This window comes from Aptenodytes patagonicus, chromosome 22 (genome assembly GCF_965638725.1).
Source record: "Aptenodytes patagonicus chromosome 22, bAptPat1.pri.cur, whole genome shotgun sequence".
Taxonomy (NCBI): domain Eukaryota; kingdom Metazoa; phylum Chordata; class Aves; order Sphenisciformes; family Spheniscidae; genus Aptenodytes; species Aptenodytes patagonicus.
In genome coordinates, this window is record NC_134970.1 from 5,582,029 (window position 1) to 5,604,690 (window position 22,662).

At 45.3% G+C, this 22,662-nt stretch overlaps 2 protein-coding genes across 7 annotated transcripts; both read left to right on the forward strand.

Annotated features, from left to right (window-relative positions):
• Positions 1 to 829: 829 nt before the first annotated feature.
• Positions 830 to 2,371, forward strand: LOC143170160 (parathyroid hormone 4-like). The gene is made up of 2 exons (XM_076358181.1): positions 830 to 918; positions 1,969 to 2,371. The coding sequence occupies exons 1-2, from the start codon at positions 830 to 832 to the stop codon at positions 2,369 to 2,371; spliced, it is 492 nt and encodes a 163-aa protein (XP_076214296.1).
• A 2,141-nt stretch (positions 2,372 to 4,512) lies between these two features.
• Positions 4,513 to 21,835, forward strand: STK38 (serine/threonine kinase 38). Of its 6 annotated transcripts, none has more exons than XR_012996968.1 (15): positions 4,513 to 4,699; positions 6,582 to 6,714; positions 9,019 to 9,070; positions 9,227 to 9,349; positions 9,957 to 10,040; positions 11,839 to 11,962; positions 13,393 to 13,547; positions 14,678 to 14,780; positions 15,737 to 15,798; positions 16,347 to 16,464; positions 16,662 to 16,785; positions 17,530 to 17,625; positions 17,881 to 17,975; positions 18,568 to 19,493; positions 21,537 to 21,835. XR_012996968.1 is itself a non-coding variant. In XM_076357725.1 (15 exons), the coding sequence occupies exons 3-15, from the start codon at positions 6,584 to 6,586 to the stop codon at positions 18,696 to 18,698; spliced, it is 1,398 nt and encodes a 465-aa protein (XP_076213840.1). In that variant the 5' UTR covers positions 4,517 to 4,699; positions 5,323 to 5,400; positions 6,582 to 6,583; the 3' UTR covers positions 18,699 to 21,835. The 6 variants fall into 6 exon arrangements, 5 of the variants coding, with proteins under 5 accessions (XP_076213836.1, XP_076213840.1, XP_076213839.1 ...); XM_076357725.1 differs by adding an exon at positions 5,323 to 5,400 and having other exon boundaries at positions 4,517 to 4,699; positions 18,568 to 21,835; XM_076357721.1 differs by having other exon boundaries at positions 18,568 to 21,835.
• Positions 21,836 to 22,662: the final 827 nt, after the last annotated feature.

Consider the following 22,662-nt stretch of genomic DNA (forward strand, 5'->3'; position numbering starts at 1 on the left):
GGACAGGCTGGACCCAATCCTAAAAGCAGGGTACAGTCATTAGTGTAAAAAATGCAGAAATTTTAATGATAGACCTGGCGATAAAGGAGCGGTGGGGTTGAAAGGCTGGGTAGGTAGAGGCGTACCAACGCCAGGAGCAGATATATAACTGAATGCAGCTGTTACTTAGATGAAAATAATCATTGCACAATTACATTTTCTGGTTGTCACTTCCCTAAGCCAGAAATCCACTTCTTTACAGAAAAGAAATCCAGTGTCAGCCTAGTATCATCCTCGTGCAGAGGCAGATTTGGATGTCAGCGCTTGTATTGCTCGTGGAAAAGGTTGTATTATTAAAGGTCCAAATCCCAGGGCTGTGTACACCTTTTAACTTGATCTGCATGGTCCAGTCTTAAACTCTTCGTGGAGTTTTGTGACAGATTTCTCAGACAGCAATCCCAATCTCTTTGTTAATTTTCTGCTAAGTTTTTGTCAGGAAGGTCTCTTGCCAGTTCTAAATGAAATAATCTCCTGTGCTTGCAAAGGCACAAGAGTGGGAAGCAGTATATTGAGAGGCGATAGTGGAAAAGGAGATTTAGGACTCTTAGCAAGGAAATGTAGAAATATACTATGAAATCTATTAATCTTTTACTGGTATATGTTACAAATCCACATGCCTGATGTTCTGGGAGGTCCTGGAATGATGTACCATAGTACAATGCTCCACTTTTACCAGTGCTTAAAGGCTGAAATTCATTTTGTCAGGTGAAAGGAAGAACAGAGAAAAAAAAGATTTTTGGTCATACTGTCAGCTTCTTGTCCCGTGGAGCAGATTTAAAGAAGAGAGAAAATGTTCCTGCCCCAGAGATCTCTGCAGACGGTTACATTTTTGGCAATTCTTTTTTTTGCCTGTTTTGCAACATGTCAAGACACTGAAAAGTAAGCAATATCATCCTTTTACTTAGTATCATTAGAAGCCTGCTTGCCTTTGATTTAATGGGCTGTATTCTCCACTGCCGTCATTTACTCCAGGGCACGGTGGAAGGAAAATTCTATACATTTGATATGGCAACATTTTACATCGCCCTCTATGCAGTATAAAATTAGACCAACTGCATTTTTAGATGCGTAACATATACCACATTTCAGTTGATGCTTTTAAACACAGCGTAGCAAACCATGTAAGGATGTTCAACACAAGCCATGGAAATGGCACATACTAAAATTCCATATTTAGGTTCCCATTCAGATCCAAATCTGCAGGGGGAGTCTATAGCTGCCGTTAGCTGTTACCTAAACAGCCTGAAATCCAGAAATATTTGCATCCCAGAATTAGCCTGCCCTCCCCAGCCAATATTTGGCTCAAAATTTTTGGTGTATCTGAAGAAAATAAGGATTTGTTTTCATTTCATGGACACCACTGATTTCAGTTAAATTACTGCTGACTTACAGCTCTGGAAGGAAAGAAACAAACCCAACAATCCTAGAACACTAAGGTCATGAAAAGGGAATTTTATTCTGGTATTTAAACCTCTGAAAAGAGCCCAAATCTGGGAAAGACCAAATCTCTGTAAGAGCTCTTTAAGCCTGCTAAAGTCCTTTTGTCACTGTCTCCCCAGTTTGGCTTTTTCTTTTTTTTTTTTTAAAAAAAAAAAGGAGATGCAAGGTATACCTTTTGGGAATGGCATCGTGTTTCAGCTTCCCATCTCGAGGAACCGGCTGCCTGGCTGCCTCGCAGGCTGCCTGGGCTAGCCCGCGTGGGAGTGCTCACGCTGCGGGCTTTGCAAGGGTCAGGCTGGCTGTGGGCACCAGCACTACTAGCTTAGCCTCGGAGGTGGCCTCGGCCACATCGTGTGTAGGCACTGCCAGTGCTCCTTCCTCAGCGTAGAGAAGCATCTAAGATTGATGGATGCAAATCAGCCACGTTTGAAATAGGAGCTTAGATCTGGCTGTGCTTGTTTCCTAACTAACTCTTTCTTCCCGTTGCAGTAAAAGAGCAGTGACGGAGCATCAGCTCATGCATGACAAAGGGAGGGCGTTTCAAGGGCTGAAGCGCCTGATGTGGCTCCACAACGCCCTAGGTAGCGTGCACACAGCCAGCAGCAGGGATATTTCACTTTCAAATCCCATGTGGGATTCTCAGAAGAGCCAAGATCCCTCAGATCTCTATAACAGCATCAACAGAGACGAGACTTCGAGCCTGATGAAGCAGCTGCTGGAACTGATGGAAAAAGAGCAGGGCTTCCCCCCGTTAAAGCAGCTGGATTCGCTGCAGTATGTGAAGACCCCAAAGGGTAACTGGAACCCACAAGACCTTTTCGACCCCCTTCAACTCAAAGAGCTGGGCAGCAAGAGAAATCCTAGCACCCAGCCACAGAACTTTTCCCACTAGCCTCAATCCAGCTCAGTCCGTCCGTTGCTTTAGACATGTGATGTTGTAAGGAAAAGCTCTAGTGCAAAGGTGAACTGCAAAAGAAAAATAACGTCCGTTTGTTCCATTAGCTACTCCTAGATGTTGAACAGAGACCCTTAGAAGGACCCAGGTTCTCTCCCTAGCAGGCAGGCTGACTACTCTGATTGTGAGATGGGGTCATTTGTCACAGGCCAGAAATCTCTCTTTCCACGGCAGGGCCCTCCCTGCCTGTTCCCGGTATCTTAGGGCTGCGGCAGCTCTTCGTAGCTCTTGGAGGCCACATGCAGCAGGAAGTTTGGTTCATTAATCTGCATATTCACAGGCTCACTTGCAGTCTAACGTTCCGACTCCTGAAGAAGCAGTCACCTCCTCATACAGATCCTCTTCTATTTCACACCTGCCTGCAGTTCTGCCCTGCTCTGCAGTAGTAACGACTTTCCTTACACTTTAGGTCCAAAGGTTTGTTTTTCCCCGCTTCTCCAGCATACAGAACGTTTTAAGCCTCTCATCTCTCAGGTTTTCCTTCAGGGTGGCAAATTTTTGCCAGGCCACAGAGGTAGGAGTTGGCAGTGATCCCCACCCTCCCAGCCAAAGCCCTAGACATTCACCTGATTCTGCTGGTGGAAGAGGGGAGAATCAGCTTCCAGGGTCCATATTTGAGCCTTTTGTTTCAAGACTTCCTGCCTTTTCTTTGTTCATGTGAAATCCCCTCCAAGAGCTCCCACAGTGCATCAAGTTTTCTCGGCAGAAAAACAGCCTCAGGAGGCCATCTGTGTTTCCTGAAAGAGGTAGCACATGATTTTGCGACTCACCTTTAATATCAAACTGACCGGCTCCGTCTAAGCAAAGCAAGGTCCAGTTTAACTGCAAAATCAGTCGTTCAGAAATTAAATCTCTGTCACGTGTGTTACAAATATATCAGCGTTTCCATCATGTAGGGACTATACATGCCATTTTAAATCCTGAAATTCCTCTGTTGCTGATAGACTTCAACTGCATGCGCAGAAGGTATTTGAGTGATTAGAACCCAAGAACTCCTTGACGTTGTTAATGATAAAAACCTTTTCACCCTCTGAAATGCCCTTGCTTTTTTGTAGAAATGTAAATAAAATGAAGCAAAATCCTCTTTTGCTAGTAACTCCGCACATTTGGGGTGAATATGGAACCACGTTTTTGTCATGCCATTCCTCAGAGCTCCCCGTTAGATTCCCAAGGCCAGTCAAACCGTTACTGAAACTGATTGTTTCAGATGTTCCTGAAGAGCAGAGGGCCGAGATGCCAACGGCTTACGCCGCCCGAGCCATGAGTTTGCTGAGCTGGGACGTGGGAGCCCTTCCTCCCCCGAAGCCGTCTCCGGGCTGTGCCAGACTTCAGAGCCGGGGGATCAAAGTGAGGGGACCCGACCATGAAAGGCTCAGACCGCCCGGAAATCGCTGTGTCCCGCTCGGCACACTCCGTGGATCGGTCCGTCTACCCTTGCAGACGTGGTTTCCTCTTGGGCTGAGGGACTGTTTCCCGAGCCCTGGGAGGCTGAGGTGACCGTTGGCGTCTCGGTGGCACCTGTCCCTGGGTACGCCTCGCCCCCTGTGGTCACCGCACGGTGACCCAAAGCGCCATCAACCCTGGGGGGATGTGGAAAAACCAACCTCCCCTCCGCCGCGGGCTGGACGGCGAGGCGAGGCCGCGCGCTGGGAAGCTGCAGGTCACAGCACCATTACGGGGAGGAGGGAAGGAAGCAGGGCAGGGCTCCCCAGGCCCGCGGGAGCGCCGCAGGCAGGCTGGCACCCTACGGCTCGAAGCGCTGGTGCCTCTGGCTGGGCCTAAGGGGGAAAAAAGCCCCATTTGAAATACAATGCGCGGGTGCTACCGCCGCCCCCCCCAGCCGGGCCCGCACCCGCACCCCTCAGGTGCGCCCGCGCCTCCCTGGGCCCGGAGCACACTGCGCATGCGCCAGGGCGCACACCGCCACCCCCCCCGCCCCTTCGAGCTGGCGACAAGCCTCCACGCGCATGCGCCGCTGGCGAGAGAGGGCGGGGCGCGGCAGCCCCGCCCCGCGAGCAGAGGGCGGGGCCGAGAGGATGGTGGCGCATGCGCGCTGCCGTAGCGGTCCCTGGGGTGCTCGTCCCGTCCGGGTCGCCGTCGGTGCGGGGGGCGGCGGTAGCGGCGGGGGGCTCCGGTCGCCCCGGTCCCGTCCCCCCCACTCGCCAGCTCCGCCCCGCCTCTCCGCAGCCGCTTCGCCTGGCTCGGCGGCGCCGGGACCCCGCCGTCTCCTTCAGCTCCTCGCCGCCCCCCTCCCGGGGGGCTCCGGTAAGCCGCTCCCGCCTCGTCGCCATGGCGACCCCCGTGTTCCCCCCCCGCCCGGTGCTCCGCATACCATCCCCGCCCTCCTCCCTTCCCCCCGGGGCCCTTCGCCTCTCGCTGGGGTGGGGAGCAAGGGGCGGCCCCCTCGAAGCCCCCGGTGGGGCTGGGAGCGGGGCCGCTGCGGGCCGGGGTCCCTCCGGCGGCGAGGTCCCCCTTTCCCCGGGGGCGGCCGCGCTGCGGGCCCGGGGGCGGCGGGAGCAGCCTTCTGCCCCTCGTTCGGGGGGGGTGGGGGGGGGGCTTGGGCCCCTTTTGTCCGCTCCCGGTGATGCTGCACGACGGGCCGCGGAGCCGCCGCCGCCGCCCCCGGGGGCCGCCTCGCCCCCGACCGGCTCTGGCCGAGCCCGGGCGCCGGGAGCATCCTGCCCCGTCACCGTCCGATCGCCGTGGTGGGAGTCGGTTGGCTCTGAGCGCCGGTCCCCGTAGAAAAGGCACCCGAGCACCAACAGGTGGTTTGGCTCTGCTGCCTCCCAGCCGCCTGCTTTCTCTTTTCTTCCCCCTTTTTTTTTTTTTAATTTTTGCACCCCCTTGTAACCTGCTTCCGTCGGATAATTTCATATTCTGTTCTCTAGGAAGCGTGAACCGGCGGCACGGCTCTCGCCCCTACCAGCTCACAGCGCGCGGCGATGTAACGTGCCATCTCCTCGGGGGTGCGCGGGGAACGCGACCCCCCGCTCGCGTGGCGTCACTCAGCGCTGCTCCTCCGTAAAGACGTAGCCCCAACCCAAAAAAACCCACACAGCTGGAGGTTCTCCCCGGCTCCCGTGCTGTTATCTTTTCTGTGAACGGGCCCGTAAGCGCGGCGAACAAAATACTTGGTGCCTGTAAAGGACGCGATTTGCAAAGGCGCAATAACGCTGCCTCGTAAAGATCTGCGAAAAGTAAACAGAAAAGAATAACTCGGGGAGCTGCTGCCGGCGCCCAGGCTTCGTAAAAAGGGGAAGTGTGTCTCTGACCTATATTTGTCTGCAATTTCTAGTAATAAGTTGCAAGACTCGGTTACCTTACTGCCAGTTACGTTGTGACCAGGAGAACTGGGCTAAGGTGGTTTTACACTTGAAATCTTTGCATTTTAATGCGTTTTAGAAAGTAGAGCTGGGTTGTCCAATACATCCTGAAACTGTGCTGCCGGTTGGAAGCGGCGTACTCCGATGTATTTATTTCTTAAGAGAATCCAGTATGTAAATGTAGGATACTTACACTAGGGTGGGTTTTTTGTTTTGTTTTTTTTTTTTTAAACTGTAACTTGTTCCAAGGCAGCGGTCCTCCGGAATTTGCCAGATTTCTGTGTGAAAGCATCTAGTAAAAGCTCCCTTAGTGCTTAAAAGCAACTAAATAGCTTTTTTTCTCCTTCCTCAGTTGCTCCGTTGTTGGGTTGGCTTTCAGGATTTTGATAAATTTCACAGCAGAAGAGACAGCAGGCGACTGATGGAGTTATTTCTGCAAGGGTCAGAGGAAAAGGAGCTTCTGGATTAGATGTTTCACTGTGATATTTCTGAATTTTGAACACTCATTAAAGATAGAATATATTGGGAGAAATAAACATTTGCAGTACTGCCTGAAATTGTGGTTTTTGAGGCACCGTGTTTCTTAAGTTTCCTTCCCCCTTATTTTCAGATCAAAAATGTTCAAAACAGGAAGTTTGACTTGTACCTTTTATTTTGTAAGACTTTTCCCTACTTAGTCTTAGTTTAGACAACTGGGCTGTTAGCGTTTGTCCTTAAAATCTTAACTCTGTGATTCAGCGCCACTTAATTGATTGCAGCTCGTGTTTGAAGGTTGGTTGTCATTTATAATGTTAAATGTTTCCTCCCTTTTTCTTTCCTAATAGCCATGGCAATGACGGGCCCAACACCGTGCTCGTCCATGAGTAATCACACCAAGGAGCGAGTTACGATGACAAAGGTGACACTAGAAAACTTCTACAGCAATCTCATCGCCCAGCACGAAGAACGAGAGATGAGGTAAAAATCTTTCTTGCTTCCTTCCCAAACTGGGCAAGAGCCAAAAATACATATTAACTGCCTTCGGTTTTCTGGAGCCAAAGCAAAAATAGACCGTCTTTGCTGAGCGAGTGCCTGAACTCCTGGGACGGGCACCTGGCTGGGGCTTGGCACGAGCATCCAGAGGCAGCTGGTGGGTTTCTGAATCCCGCGGTAGTTTAGGCTGGAGCTTTTTGAGTTTCTTCTGCAACCAGTTGCAACGTGCTTGCAAATGCAGAAGCGAGATGAGTGTTACCGAGTTTCTAAAGAACCATATATTTAATTATGCGACAAAGTAGAAACTAACTTTGGGATGTGCTTGGGATGATTCAAGTACGGTTCTGAAGTGGAAAGCCAGCGTTTACAAATGTTTATCCTGCCTGTGTCTGTTCTGTTGCCTCGTCCCATTTTACGTCCCTGGTTGTAATATTTAAAACTCATTCTAGAGCATCAGTTTCAGTTTGGATTATAATGCGTGATCGAGTCGGCTGATAAAGGAAGCTAATCTTTTCAAAGACAATGAGGGGTTGCTGTAAGGACTGTCACTTAATGCTGACTTCTCCGTGAGTTAGCTGAACCTATGGCATCTCTTTAAATACATCGGTCAAAATATAACGAGCGATTTAACTGAGAAGTATTGCTTCTTCTTTCCTTTGGCTGGAACCCTCTAATTTGCTGAATATCCTCAAGTTGTAGCACTGGGACTTTGATGTTCTCCCAACTTGCCCTGTAGTCTATAATCAGAGTTTTCAAAAAGGTTCAGTGTTCGGTCGCTTGCAGACTCGCTGCCCCAAAACCTAACTAGATCCAAGGGGAGTGCCTGCTAACTGCAGTAACTGCAGAAATGAGGAAGCAATTTAGAAATAAATACTGACTTGCATACGTATTTTCTTCAAAGCTTCAAATTAGTAATGAGAGATTGAAGTCTCATCCAAACAGAAAATATCACTGATTTCATTCCTTTCTTTCTCTTTGTGTAGCTCTTGCTTTTTATTACGAGCGCTATTGTCTACTCCCAAAACCTCAATGACAGGGGTTTTTTTTTCTGTTTAGGATCAAGACTTTGTCTGAACAAACATACCAGACTTCGCAAGTTAACATGTTTTTTTTTAACAATAGATGTGTCTGTGGATGTGCCATTTGGAGTTCAAATGGCGTTGACAAAATGTACGCTGAAGTGCAGATAGGACCCATTAAGGGTATTTGGAGGGATTTCGGCGTCGCTGGCTCATGCTGAGCTATTTAATTCTGCGTGTTGCAGCAGTCGTCTTTGGCTACTGGAGTCGCTGTTCTGAGCGTGAAATGGGATGACCGGACGGGGCTCGCTGGGTACTTAAATAAGGGCAGAGCGATTTAAATGTGCCCGATTGTGGAAGCGATAACCCAAAATATTATCAGGTCGCAGCAGCCGCGTAGTGGCACAGGAGAACGGAAGAGGATCTTGCGAAGAATGACTTGCGTAAAGAGAAGGAATTTGTTAGTACATTTGTAACGTTATACCAATAAAAACACACATGGAAAGAAAAAAAAACCACCCCAAAACACCAATCCCAGTTCAGCCAGCTATTAATATGGTCGGTGTTGGGAAAAAGTTCCCAGAGGGTAATCGTTACAAATGTCCCCTGAAGCCGTTCCCCCCTCTGAAGTCTTGCTTCCCTTTTTTCTTTTCTCCCAAATAATAATTTTGTACTAAGGCTGTAAATATTTCTGATTCTTTAAGGGGGAGAACGTGTACGGACATGTTTCCTCTTCCCAAATATTTTGAGTATCTCGGCTATTAGGAAATAATAAAGTACCTTTTCTCATTTTGCATATGATGAGTTTGAGATGCAGAGAAATTACGGTGCAGATCCACAGACGTGTTTAAATAGCCAAGTCTCCCTGGAATAAGTGAGACTTTGGTGTTTAAATATTTATTACGGCTCTGGCCTTAAGTGACTTGCCCAGCTGTCGGAGAGAGAGACGAGAATTGAACCCCGACCTCCTCAACCTACATTCGTATACAGCCAAAACGTACGCTTGAATAAGATGTGAAACTCAAGGCAGGTTTAGATTGTCAAAATTGGAGAGGACAAGGCTAGAATGTAGTACAAAGCTGTAGTACGAGATTCTTCAAAATTAATCTCATGTCTGAGTCTCCCCTATGGATCATTTACCCTTGTTACTTGCTGGCATCGCGTCCGCCTCTCACAGCAAGCGTAGACCAGAGGCGTTGGATATGTGCGTCTGATTAAGAAACAACGTTAACGATTCAACCTTTATTTTTCTGATTTGTCTCTGCTACAGACAAAAGAAGCTAGAACAAATGATGGAAGAAGAAGGCTTAAAAGATGAAGAGGTAATAAATATGGGAAAATTATCTTCACGGTTAAATACGAGTGGTTTTCTTTTATAAACGGAGATCTGGGATCTCTGCTTGGAATTGCTGTGATCTCTGTGGAGCCCACCTGCAGGATTCTCACTGGGTTGTTTGTTTTTTTTCCCTAAACTCTAGAAAAGAATCAGGAGGTCAGCACACGCGCAAAAGGAAACGGAGTTTCTTCGCCTAAAGAGAACAAGGCTTGGCTTGGAAGACTTTGAGTCTTTAAAAGTAATAGGCAGAGGAGCATTTGGAGAGGCAAGTCCAGAAAAGATGACTAAACGTATTTTTAAATGGCACTGGTATTTGTTAAAGACTTGCACAGTTTATACAAGTGAAAGATAAATGTTGTAACAACCGCAGATTGATTTTTTTAGCTTAATGGTCACGTGCATCTCTCTTTATGCCTAATAAATGCTGGTTTAAAAACATCATGTGCCTATTAAAACATTTAAAACATATTAAAAACATTTAAAGGAACATGAATGCTGTTGAAAAGGACTCGATGAGCGAGCTAAATACAAGTTTGGCAGTGTACTTTAATTCTGACCTGCCGGGGCTGGCCTTACGGAGGAGGGAGAGCTGGAGGGCCGCTCGCAGTAGTCTCTTCTGGTGGCCTTCAGCGAAAGTGGCTTTTGGACCTTCTGCTTTAGGTGTACGATTGCTCAGTGTGTCACCTCTGTTAAAATGATCTCATCTCTTAGAATTAACCGAACTTAGTGCACGGTAATGGCAAACGTAATGCTTTTTGGTTTTATAAGCTGATACGATTTCATTAAATGGAAGCCAAGGGCTTGATACCCAAATTTGTCAAGAGTTGTAGTGATAATGCTGGATTTGACTCACATTTTTGCATACTTCCTAGGTGCGACTTGTCCAGAAGAAAGATACGGGGCATGTTTATGCAATGAAAATACTACGTAAAGCTGATATGCTTGAAAAAGAGCAGGTGAATAGCCACCTTGAGCAGCAATGCTACCGTCCATGTTTTAGATGACTTGGGGAGGTAATTGTGATGTGTAGAGAGGAGTAACAGGTATCTGTGGTCTAGGTTTACTAGCTAAAAAATGATATGTGGGGGTTTTTTTCCCCCCTAATTTTTTTTTATTGAGGAAATAGGTCAGAAAAATCTTGTATGAATTCATAAGGAGCTGTCTTCTAGCGGGCTCTTTCAAATCTCTTCTTTTCTTTGAACATTCCTTGTAACAATGCAAAAGTTTGAGGATTATATATAGGGTTACAGTAGTAGGTACAGGCTATTGCATGTAACTGAACGCTCAGGACAGTGTTTCAGACAACCTCCAGTGCCTTGCTTAGTCTTAATGGAAGCTGCGGTTGTAACGCTCTTTTCTACGAGGCTCTTCGGTCTGAAGGAAGGTAGGACTGAACTCACTTTCTACTTGAAAACACGGGGAAGCAGAGCATTCTTCTAAGGACGAGGTTTGTCTTTCTCCAGTGAAAGAGAAGGACGGTTCTATGTGTCTGATTCATGTTCCTCCTCCTCATTTTATGATGACGTATGCTGCGCGTACACACGTGCAAATGATTGTCAAGATCGGTGTTTTTACTGATTCTACTGCATTTCTGATTTGTGGGATCAGACATAAACATCCAAGTGATGTGACTGCCGGAATTCTGACTGAGAGGCATACAGTGGTGGTGTTTAACTCCTGGAAATACAGTGCTCTGAGACAATCGTTTCTTGTTCAGCCCCGGGATGAAGCTAGGAAGCACTGTGTGTGTGCGCGCGCGCGCTCATAAAATCGGGAACTGGTTTCCGTTTCTGGAAGTGCTCGTTTAAAAAGCGAACAGCGGCGTGTTCACGCACGAGCCTTCTGCACCACTGCTGAATTAGTGCTGTGCTCTAAATCTGTGGGAATAGGCTGAAGCCCTATCTGAAGGGCATGCTAACTGTTCCGAGAAGAGCTAGACTTTCAGAGATCTAATTACTAGATATTTTTGTAAAAAATTGAGATATTTTTGTGCATAGGATTAAGCTGGTTTTTATAATCAACCATACGTGCCTCCTCCTGAATCTTCCCATGGTAATAAATCGCGTTTTGGAGCGGTCTGTTATCTAAGCGGTTTTAAGATAAGTATTTTCATAGTGTCCCGTATCACTCGCACAGTTCTGATTTGAAGGGGACCCAAATGCCGTAAGAATTGAAAGAATAAAAACATAAAAGTGGGTTATCTTTCTGTACGGAACCTTGTTGTTCAGGAGGGTGGTTTAAATTTTATCTAGCTTGAGTTTTTGCTTAAAAGAATGAGGTTAGTGCTCTCCTGCCTTCCCGCATGTGTCGCTAGGTATGGCAGCAAAAGTCACGCAGTAAGTATAAATGTTACTCGAGTGGAAATGTCCAAAGGCAAAAGTCCCCATAAACTTCCCAGTGGAAACTTTTGAATATAAAAGGCTCTTTCGGATCTTCGTGCTGAGGAGTAAAATGGAGTTGGCGTTCAACGGGATTTATCAGACTGGGGGGAAAAAAGAAACGTTCTGGGAAAATGCAGCAGTTTAATGAAAGCTTCTCACCTTTCTGCTGTCAGAAGCATGACTTCTGGATTTGATTTTGAACATGTTGAGGGGTGAAACTATTTGAAAATATTGAGGGGTGAAACTACTGAAGTCTTGATGGTGTTTCTGCCCTCACGCAGAAGTTTGATATATAATATAATACTCGTCTGTGAAACGAATGCATGTAATAAAACATAGACTTGTAATGAATCAAATGCACGTGTATCTCCAGGTTGGCCATATTCGTGCGGAGCGGGACATTCTAGTGGAGGCAGACAGTTTGTGGGTCGTGAAAATGTTCTACAGTTTTCAGGACAAGCTAAACCTCTACCTCATCATGGAGTTCCTGCCTGGAGGTAACTACCTGAAATCAAAAGACTGCTTTCCTCTTGTTTGTGGATTTCTAACTTCTTAATTGCAAATGTAGTCTGGGACGCGAGCGTATGCGGTTACCTTACAGTGGGGTTTGTACCGGCCATGACTTTGTGAGGAAAGAAGTCATTGTACAGCTTTCTGCTTTTAGGAGTTGGGGTGCTGAGGTCTTCGGGTCAGGCTCGAGGTTATCTGCTTGGGTCTTCTGGCTACAGACGTTTGAAACTTGGCCTTAACGTTCTGCTAGTTCTTATCCTCGCTGTGCGCTGGCTATCTATGGATCCGTACCATAACCAGCTTTTGATTTGCTAACCTTTTGCTTTCAGCTGGCTTGCAGCAAGAGTAGCTTTTAAGGTCCTTTTTTCAGAGGATGATGATGTTTGTCCTCGAATGATAACGCTGATGTAATTCACTTAAGAAAGTCATACTGAAAGCCTGTGATATACGTGACTGATGAAACCCCAAGAATGCTTTCTGAGATGACACTGCACAAATGCAGTCTGGTTTTTGTAACAGCTCTGTAGCTGAAAGTAGCTATTTAACCTGTGATTCCGATGTCGTCGTGGTTTAACCTGGCAGGCAGCTAAACACCACACAGCCGCACTCCCCCCCGCACCAGTGGGATGGGGGGGGGAAGTAAAATTCGTGGGTTGAGATAAAAACAGGACAGAAAAGGAAGGGAAAATAATAATAATGATGATAAAAGAATATACAAAATAAGTGAGTGATGCACAGTGCAATTGCTCACCACCTGCCGACCGATGCCCAGCCAGTCCCCGAGCAGCGGTCACCCCCCCCGGCCAGCTTTCCCCAGTTTCTGTACTGGGCATGACGTCCCATGGTATGGAATGTCCCTTTAGCCAGTTGGGGTCAGCTGTCCCGGCTGTGCCCCCTCCCAGCTTCTTGTGCACCCCCAGCCTGCTCAGTCGGTAGAGCACGGGGAGCTGAACAGTCCTTGACTAGTGCAAGCGCTGCTCAGCAACAACTAAACCATCGGTGCGTTACCAACGTCGTTCTCCTCCTACACCCGACACACAGCGCTGTACCGGCTACTGGGAGGAAAATTAACTCTCTCCCTGCCGAAACCAGGACAGATGTGTAGTGAAGAGCGGCAGTCTGTAGCTGACTCCTAAGGGATGTTTCTGTACTGCTATTTCATCTTCATGCTATTTAGCTGTCTCAGTAAATTTAATGCAACTACAGTACAAGTCTTTCCGCATACAGTGATACAAGGGGAAATACAAGAGTTTGTCACAGAGGTGCTGGGGAACTCTGTCACTTTATATGAAATCAACTTAGATTTCCTGAGGTTTTAAATAGCTTTAGTTCTCTTCTTTGCAAATGTCTTCAGAATTAGCGAGAGTGGAGTTTGTGTGTTTGTATTTACCTCTGCTGTTTGTGGGGTGGCTTCTAGGTGATATGATGACGCTGTTGATGAAAAAGGACACTCTAACAGAAGAAGAGACACAGTTCTATATAGCTGAGACCGTGCTAGCCATTGATTCTATTCATCAGCTGGGCTTTATCCATCGAGACATAAAACCAGACAACCTTCTTCTGGATAGCAAGGTATGTACTAACCACTGGCTGGGTAGTAGTAAATAGGTCTCGTAACCTTTAATATTGACCTGAACTAGCGTTGACAGTTGTGAAAGAAGACGGCGCTGCTTTCTTAGCCCTGTTCCTTCTAGCTTTTGAGGGCATCTGCCGTATTGTCGGGGGAAAAAAACCCAAGCCAAGACAGACCTCTCCTCCACCTCCAGCTGTATTCATACCTCACTTACGAGCTCTCTTCTGACAGTTGTTTCAGCTATTTTTGGTTATTTCAGCTGCAATTTAAAACGCACAGTTTCAGTTCTCCCCGCTTAGTCAAAGACGTTTCCTTTGGGTCTCACATCTGTTACGCTCACGCTTGCCAGCTATTGGGTAGACGATGATATCAAATGTGAGGGATGGAGCTGTTCCGTTCGCGAGACTGCGAACTGAGACGTTATCTCCCTCGGAATCAGGATGTATTTCTGAAGGCCGGCCAGGCTACCCGATTGCTTCTAGACGGTTATTGGAGGCAGCGTGCGGAAAGCTTGGTTGTGTCACTGCCTCCTACTGCTCCCTACAAGTTTGCTTAAAATTTTAGCTTGTTTGGAAAAAGTTTGCTAACAGTAAATACTTTACCACCAGCCAGCTAATAATGCGCTGTTGGAATTACTGATGTAATTCAGTATGTCTACACCTAGATATAGATAAATTTAGAACTTTGAAAAGTACGTACATTTTAGATATACATCTAAAAATTGCGCGTAGTCGGTGTGGTCGCATGTTATGCACTAGGACAGATCCAATCCGTTAATTTAAGGTGTTTCTCCTTGTGTCTTGGGGTCAACGCACAATCCAGGGACTACAGCTCCCTCTGGAGATGTTTCCTTTCACTCTGAAGCGGTCCGGAGCTTGCAGGAGCAGAGGTTTCTTGAAGTAAATAGCTCCTGGGCTTTCTCTGCGTAGTAGTGATGAAAGTATCAGTAGCTTGATTCTGTGTACACATCCAGTCTTAGGCTAAAACAAGGAACGCAAAAAGAGCGCATCTATTTATTATACAAAATAAAGGGAAGGGAAGAAGTAGAAAACTTTATTTGCTATGATAATGTCTCATACTGGTTTTGTATTTTGTTTTTGTTGGGTTTTTTTTGTTTGTTTGTTTCTAGGGCCACGTAAAACTCTCAGATTTTGGTCTGTGTACTGGACTAAAGAAAGCCCACAGAACAGAATTTTATAGAAACTTGAACCATAGTCTTCCTAGTGACTTCAGTAAGTTATTTGGCTTCAGAAGGGTATCTGTGTGCTTGCTGTCGGTGCCTGATACAACTCATTTCAATGTGAGGTTAAAAGGCTGCAGAGGGGGGGTCGAATAATCAACACTGCATCATGAGGTGTAATTTTGATTTTCTGTAGATCTTACTTATAAAAATAACTTTAGTTACTTCAATGTACATAAACATCTTCATTTCTAGAAGTTTGTCTTTGAAATAGACTCTTCTGTAGCCTTTCTTTGCCTGTGTAATAAACCTCAAATGAAAACTCAGTGTGACTTGGTAGATGCTAGCTGTATCTCACGTGTTATTTAAATTCGTAAGTGAGCACACGGTCTCTTTGAATATTCAGTAATTTTCTCAAGGGGAATAACTTTGATCACGGAGTTAAAAAGACACTGAAAGCATGGATCGCTAATGAAAGGCTTTATGAAATTTTGTCAATATTACAGAGGTTTGGAAGTTGCTGATAGGTTTAGGGTATTGACAGATGTGCTCTTTGCAACCGTCTGTACCGGTGGAAGAGGTTACATCCCTCGCTTTGCTCTTCAGCGTCAGCTGCCGCTGCCTGCTAGAGGCCGCTGACCGCTCTGATCTGCCGTCGCAGGCACCCCTTCGATTGCGCCAGGTAAACGGAGCAAGGCAAGGCTGAGGCAGGTTAACTAGTTCATCCCTGCTGATGTGGCTTATCTTCAGCGAGGTGAATTAAGGTGTGCCTCCACAAATAGCTCCAGCTTCACTGTGGTGGTAAATTTTGGCCGTAGGGGCCGGTGACGAGCACCTGGGGACTGTAACCTCTTACCAGGACAGCTGAATACGAAATGGGCTGTCCGTCCAGGCCCTGGCTACCTTTTCTGATGTCGTAAAGGAGGTTTTTAGTGTAATGGTTTTGGGATAAAAATGTATGTTGGGTGACCAGTAGGATGCGGTCACATACATTCCAATCTCCTCTAGCTTTCCAGAACATGAATTCCAAAAGGAAAGCAGAGACTTGGAAGAGAAACAGACGGCAGTTGGTAAGTACGTTTCACCTGCTTGGAAATGTTCTCCGCTGAGCCGTTGCGTTCCAATGGCACGTGTATTTAAATGACAGGCATTAATCCATTTTGGGGTTCTGAACAATGCTGAAATAAAAAGATTCGTGCTTTTTCTTTTAAAAAGAGGAATGACTCTAGTTTGTCCTTCATCCATCTGCTGAACAGCTGGTGCCATATGTGCCTGAGATAGCACTGCCGTAATTATTTACATTGATGTCTGATGCCTCCCAGCTAAAACTAACTGTTCTTGCCACTTTCAATATAACAAAGGGCTAATGACCCATTCCAGGGTGTCTATATAGACAGTGGTACCTTTCCCCATTTCCCCGACGGTATTTTAAGACTCTCTCACGTGAACGTGTCGATTTTGTCTCTACATATTTTGAAATAAAGGCTTTAAACAACTTTGCTAAAGGATCTTGGAGACAATCTGGTGTCTTCCTCAAAATAACCGTTGTTGCCTAAGTTCTCGCTTCCATATCAGGCAGTTTTCTCTAAAGATGCATAACTGCTGGTATTTGTTCCAGGCTTTTTCTACTGTGGGTACTCCGGATTACATTGCCCCTGAAGTTTTCATGCAGACCGGCTACAACAAACTTTGCGACTGGTGGTCGCTTGGGGTCATCATGTACGAGATGTTGATTGGTAAGAAACAGGCAGCGCACATGTTTTAAGCAGGAATTGTGGCGTAGGACATCAGCTGTATTCGCGTGCTTGGGGTCAGGTTCCCAAAGCATCCACTCCTTGCGTGGTTTGCGAGGTTTGTTCTGGTGCACTGTAGACTTCAGTAACTACAGGAACTATTTTTGCTTTATACAAGATTGTATTTTCTTTCTTTCCAGGTTATCCACCGTTCTGTTCTGAGACTCCTCAAGAGACATACAAGAAAGTAATGAATTGGAAAGAGACTCTCACATTTCCTCCAGAAGTTCCAATATCTGATAAAGCAAAGGATCTTATTTTAAGGTGCCAACCATATGGTTTGCCAGTTAATATAGTAGTAATTTTCTTGTCTTGCAAACTGTACTATGTACCTCTCATAGGTTGTTTCACATGAAAAAAACCTGATGCTTGTGACAGCTACATACTCTGTTATGCACGTGCATCAAATGCTGAACTCCCTTGTCAAATACATTTGTCTCTCAGAGGTCATCTAGTGGAGCCCTGACTGACTGAACTATACTAAAAAGGAGCTCCCATGTAAGCGCTGCTAGTCTGGCAAAATATGAATGTTTCTGCTCTTTATTTTGTCTGTGAGCTTCTCGTGGAAGCAACTTTAATCTTTTTGCCAGAGCTAGCTTCTTACAATGGCACTGGGTTTGACACTGTACGCACTGGAGCATACAAACATACTCCAGCGCGTGCTGACTCTTGCTCTTTCATTTATATTTTCAATCGCTTATCTATTTTCAGGACAGGAATATAAATGTCTAGCTTTTCAGGCTTTATATGTTCTCCTGCTCTACGCTGGTCCTGAAATAGAAAGGGCACATTATCCCGTTGTGAAAGAATACCACATCTTAATTGTAGCATTCGACGTGACATTCCTAAGCATAACTTTGTGTGTTGGTTTTGCAGTGGGAGTTCTTGACCTTCTCCGTTTATATGTTAAGGAACCGTAGTAGTACCAGTTCAGAAAGCCGTTCCATTTCTGGATGGAATGCTTTCGTTTTCATTCTTCCTTCATTTTCATTCTTCCTTCCATCCCAGATTTTGCTGTGAATGGGAGCACAGAATTGGTGCATCTGGTGTGGAGGAAATAAAGAGTAACCCATTCTTTGAAGGGGTTGATTGGGAGCATATCAGGTAAGATGCGTTGCAGAAAAGCAAGCTGCTCTTCTCTGTGGACTGTTTAAAGCTAGTCCTGTTCAACAGAAGTGAGCAGCTTGACTGGCATTTATTACCTCCAGGTGTGGGTGAGAGTGTTTTGTTCCTTATCTGAAGCTTGCTAAGGTCTAGGTACCTTCAGTCTTTGATTCTGTTAAGAAATGGAAAGTGGCTGGATCCTGCTTTCTTCTGCCTTTGAAATCCTAATGCTGAAATGCAATCTCTCCTTGGCAGAGAGAGACCTGCTGCAATTTCAATAGAAATTAAAAGCATCGATGATACCTCAAACTTTGATGAATTTCCAGAATCTGATATCCTTAAACCAACAGGTAAATGCTTTGATTCTGCATGTAAACAATCCTTCCTCTTCTCCAGTAGAACAACGTAACTTTCCTGTTAATCAGGGGAAGGCTCTTACTAGATGCTAGTTTTTTATCATGCTCAAATTGTTAGCTTGGTAGTCTTGCGGTGCAGGGGTGTGCAAGCTGTAATTTGGGTTTCAGGAGATGGGATGCAGACTTGTGAATGACGAGGGAGCCGCTTGAGGAGGGGCATCTCTAAGAGGCAGCAGAGCTCCCAGCAAGTTCAAATCTCAGCGGGACCCGTGAGCCCAACGCTGCGAGTACCTCTTGGTGTTGGCTAATTCCTGCTACCATGTCTAACGCTTAGTTTAGGGGGTAGGGAGAGGGTGGGACAGAAGGGGACGATCTGCTTTGGTGTAGATCTCTAAAGGATCCTTGTATTTACGTGTCGGAGCACGTTCACACATTTGCTCCCTGGAGTTGAAGAATGAAACGGAATGCCTAGATTTATGATACTTATTTCTTTAGAAGCATTCTCCCCTCTTCCACATCCAGTGTTTTGTATGAAAATAAACTTTGCAGTCTTCAAAGGGTAATTTTATTTTTCTCTTCTCATCAGTGGCAACAAGCAATCATCCAGAGACTGACTACAAGAACAAAGACTGGGTTTTTATCAATTACACCTACAAGCGTTTTGAAGGTCTGACAGCCCGAGGAGCAATACCATCCTATATGAAAGCAGGAAAGTAATAAATCTTTACCTGGGACAACTTCTGAGCCGTGGAATTCTGTTCCTGTACTTTGGGTTTATACCCATAAAAGAACTTTTTCTTTTTTTAAAGAAAACTTGAGGGCTACCAACTCTTAGAGAGGACTTCAGGACCCTGTTTTGTTACACGCCCTGGTTGTTACTAAGGATTTTTTCTTTCTGCGCCATTGAAAAATTCCACAAAATGTTTGCAACATCTCTGCTGCAAGCACGTTTTGCTGCTTCAGGAGCAAGAGTTTTTCTTTTTAAATTCTTTGCCAGATTGTACAGTCCATCGGGAGATGAGAGCAAGCCTTCACTTTGACATGGCAAAGCGCGTGATGTTTATATGGGCTGTTTCGCCAGCCCTGCATTAAGTGACAAACTGAATCTGCCAATTCTGCCAGCACTGTTTTCCCAGTGGCTAAGGACTTCAGTACAGAGGAAACAAAGCAATAATTAAAGCTTGAGATAGACAACTCTCCAGTAACCTATCTAGTAGAAGGACACAACTTGTATTGCCTTAACCTTAGTTTGTAGTGCTATTTTTTTTATAATGCTACTTGGAAGCCTCTTTAATAGCATTTCTCAACTCTGTTGCAGTGGCCTCCAGTTGCGGTGCACTTTACTTCTGGTACTAAGACAGTGACCCTCAAGCCATTTAATATTTTTTCTAAATTAAAAAACTGTGCAACGCTTTTTCTTTTCTAGACGGTCATAGGAGAAACGGGCCACTTCCTCCAGCGCCAACAGGTTTTCAGTTACTGTATGAAAGGATGGATCTATAAACAATGCAGGTAATAAAAACTACAGCTGGTAACGCAGGTGGGTCTGGAATTAGAGCAGAGAGGGAGGGAAATCCATTTAACCTGATCATTGGTGGGCATCTTGCGTACAGTCGGTCAGCTGTGAGGCTTCCCGTTCCTGCTGCTGCCATCTTTTGGCCACTTCAAAGATCTGCTGCACGTTCATCGCTTTAAAGACGAAACCATCTTTTGTGGCCTTCTTTGCTCTTGGTTTTGAGCAGAACAGTATCAGATTCTTCCGTGAATCTTGACGACAGAGGCCTCCCTGGCTTTTCCTTACAGAGCTCCTCTTGCTGTCATGGCTGAACCATCTGTCCCTGTAGTCTTCCAAAGAGACGGTGCCTCACGAGGTCACTTTTGGGGCAGTGGAACCCACCGTGTCCACCCTTTGATTATTGCCTAATATAATTTATAAAAGTACATTCAGTTACGATCAGGATGCTCTCCAGGAGAGCCCCAAAGTGCCTTTCCTTGCCTAAGCATCTCTCAGAACATGACTGCATTTTGGGAGGGAGGATTCTGCCTCAGCTGAGCTTTTGGTAATTCCTTTTTATAATCACGAGCTCCACTTTGCACCCGTTTTGTAGTTAACTCTGCGCTTCCAGGGGCAGGTGGCATTAACCTTTGGGCCTGCCTGGTATGAGTCTTTAATTTGCAATTAGGTTTTTTAAAATAATAAATGTGATGAGGTTTCTAAAAGCATGTATCGATTTGAACTGTCTTGGATTCTTGCAAACTTTCATTGGTGCTGAACACTAGCTACATAGCACAGACAGAAAAAAAAAAAAAGCTGTTTAGAAACAAAGCTAGAGCAGTGTTTCAAAGTAAAAGGAAGGCTTTCGGTTATATTTAGTCCTAACTTTCTAGATTAGGAAATGAAAGGAAATGAGTTTGTAGTGAAACTTTTTTTTTTAATAGGTGCTTTTAGGGAATTTTAACCTAGATGTCTTTTGAACCGAGTGCCATCGTAGAGGACTGATTGCGGGATTGACCCGTATGTAGCTAAAACTGGGTGATAGTTCGTTAGCATCCTCTCCCTAACCACCCCTTGTGCTTTCTGCATGTGTCCTAGGAGTTCAATGAATTGCCATAAGCAGTTTAGATACCAGTTGGATCCTACAAAGCTGAAATGCAAAAACAGCCTTAATTAGAAGTACCAGGATCACTGTAGTCAGTAGGGCTTACTCAGATGAATAAGGGCTAACTGAAGTAATCATCTATAGGGCCAGGCTTTTTACCAACTAGTCAGTAATATCACCTTCTGCTCCCTTTTTTATGAAGGACAGATGCCAACTTCTCAAATTGCTCTATCTCCTTATCCTGCAGTTTCTTCTAGCCATTTGAAAATGTTGCCTTATAAACCATTGGAAAACTACGAGGTATTAATATCAAAACATTTTTTTAAAAATTCCTAACAGCTTAGTTACTGCCTTAAAATTAAAAAAAAATCAAAATTCTTTAAAGCTGCTGTGGATTAGGACTAAATGATTTTGAGTAGCTGCATTATTAGCCCTTTACTAAAAGGGACTGGCATTTTTATTTATAAATACCAAAGATGAAGAAGCTATACAAGTGTACATTGTGATAACTTGCTGTGGAAAATCCACCCCTATATAATAATATGTACTGTGCATTTTTAGTGCATGTGTTTCAGAGTGTTCTGAAACCTCAGACTGTTCACTTCTCGAGTTAAAGGCGACGTTTTTCAAAGGCACAAGGGGCAGTTGGGTACCTCGTTCCCGTTGTCTTTCAGCAGAAGTTGGATGTCTGAAGAGAGGCCTCTTGGACACACCTTTCCGGCAGTAGGTTTTGTATCCCAGTTGCAGCGTAAGCCTGCTGCCCGTTACAGTTGTTCACCAACACTAGGGGGGAAAAAAAATACAGCGTCGTCTTTCCAGGATCCATACTTCACTACTAACAGATTGAGAGTTTCGTATGCCTGTTCCATCTCCCATGTTAGCCAAACACTTTCCTTAGCTGCTGGCTTGTCTATTGAGGTGGTATGTACCTTTTAGCTCTTTTTTTTTTTTTAAGCTGCGAGGAGTTGCTGGACTTCTAGGAGTAATTCCAATCTGAATTTCCAATGGATCTGAACATGAGTTACGTTGCCAGTTCATCTCTGTATCATGCCTAGCACAAAACTGCACTAAGTGTTTGCCCTGACTCTGCCTTAACTTGTAAGTTGAAAAAGTGTTCTGTAAATATTTAAAAGCTGTTACTAAATTGCACTGTAAAATTTGGCAGGTGTATTGTGTGTTGCTGGGGGAGCCAACTTTTTATGGAGCGATCTTTGCGTTGTGTTGTGTAAATAAAACCCTCTTAGTAAACAACAATTTTGCTAGCATGTTCTGTTTTTACAAACTGGCATCTCTCAGGTTGGTTTTTTTCAGACTTGAAACTAATTTTAGAATCGACTGCTTGGGTATGAGAACGCAGTGGTAACTCACGGGCTGAAGCCCACATTTCCAACAGCTGCAGAGCAGGCATGAAGAAACGAGCACCCTGCTGAAGGTGAAAGACAGCGCTGGTCTTCAGAAGAATTAAACCTTTCTGGCAGAACGCGCCTGGCCTCCTGGCAGGGGTGGATGACCCCAGCCTTACTCGTGCCTAGATGTCTGCATTGTGTAAATGTCACTTCAGTTTACCAACTTCAGGGCAAGCTCTTTTTAATCTTTTCCCCTTTCTATTTTTAAAAGGGATAATAGGCATTGGAAGCAAAGCTTCCACCCTTCATTTTTTTTTTTCTACCAGTTTGTAACATGCCAAAATCAACTTGCAGTTCTTATTTTGCTTCACATTCGCAACAGCTCCACTTGTGAGTACAAGTTCCTGTTATCACTTCAGTAATTCTACTGAATTCCACCTTGTTCGAACTCTTAACGCCTTTCTCAAGCTTCATCAAGAAAACCCTTGAAATACATCGAACGCTGAAGATGGAAATAGAAGCCAGACCTGCTCCGAAGCTGTTTTCTTCCAAAGACTGAAGCGGAGAGCCTCTTTCGCAGCATACTAACCCAAAATAGCACTCGGGCCCGTTACAGATGCTGCATGTTTTGCGGGTTACGTAGTGTTATCTCATACCTGTGCTATGTGCTGCTTTTAGAACATCGCTGCAGCGAGCTGGTAAACTCGGAGGTCCTCTCAGCACCCGTGGTAGCAG

Coding starts and splice junctions, on each gene's coding strand:
- STK38 (XM_076357721.1), top strand. CDS start 6,584: ATGGCAATGACGGGCCCAACACCGTGCTCGTCCATGAGTAATCACACC. Junction 15,799..16,346: donor AGAGAAACAGACGGCAGTTG/GTAAGTACGTTT, acceptor TATTTGTTCCAG/GCTTTTTCTACTGTGGGTAC. Junction 16,465..16,661: donor CATGTACGAGATGTTGATTG/GTAAGAAACAGG, acceptor CTTTCTTTCCAG/GTTATCCACCGTTCTGTTCT.
- LOC143170160 (XM_076358181.1), top strand. CDS start 830: ATGTTCCTGCCCCAGAGATCTCTGCAGACGGTTACATTTTTGGCAATT. Junction 919..1,968: donor ACATGTCAAGACACTGAAAA/GTAAGCAATATC, acceptor TTCCCGTTGCAG/TAAAAGAGCAGTGACGGAGC.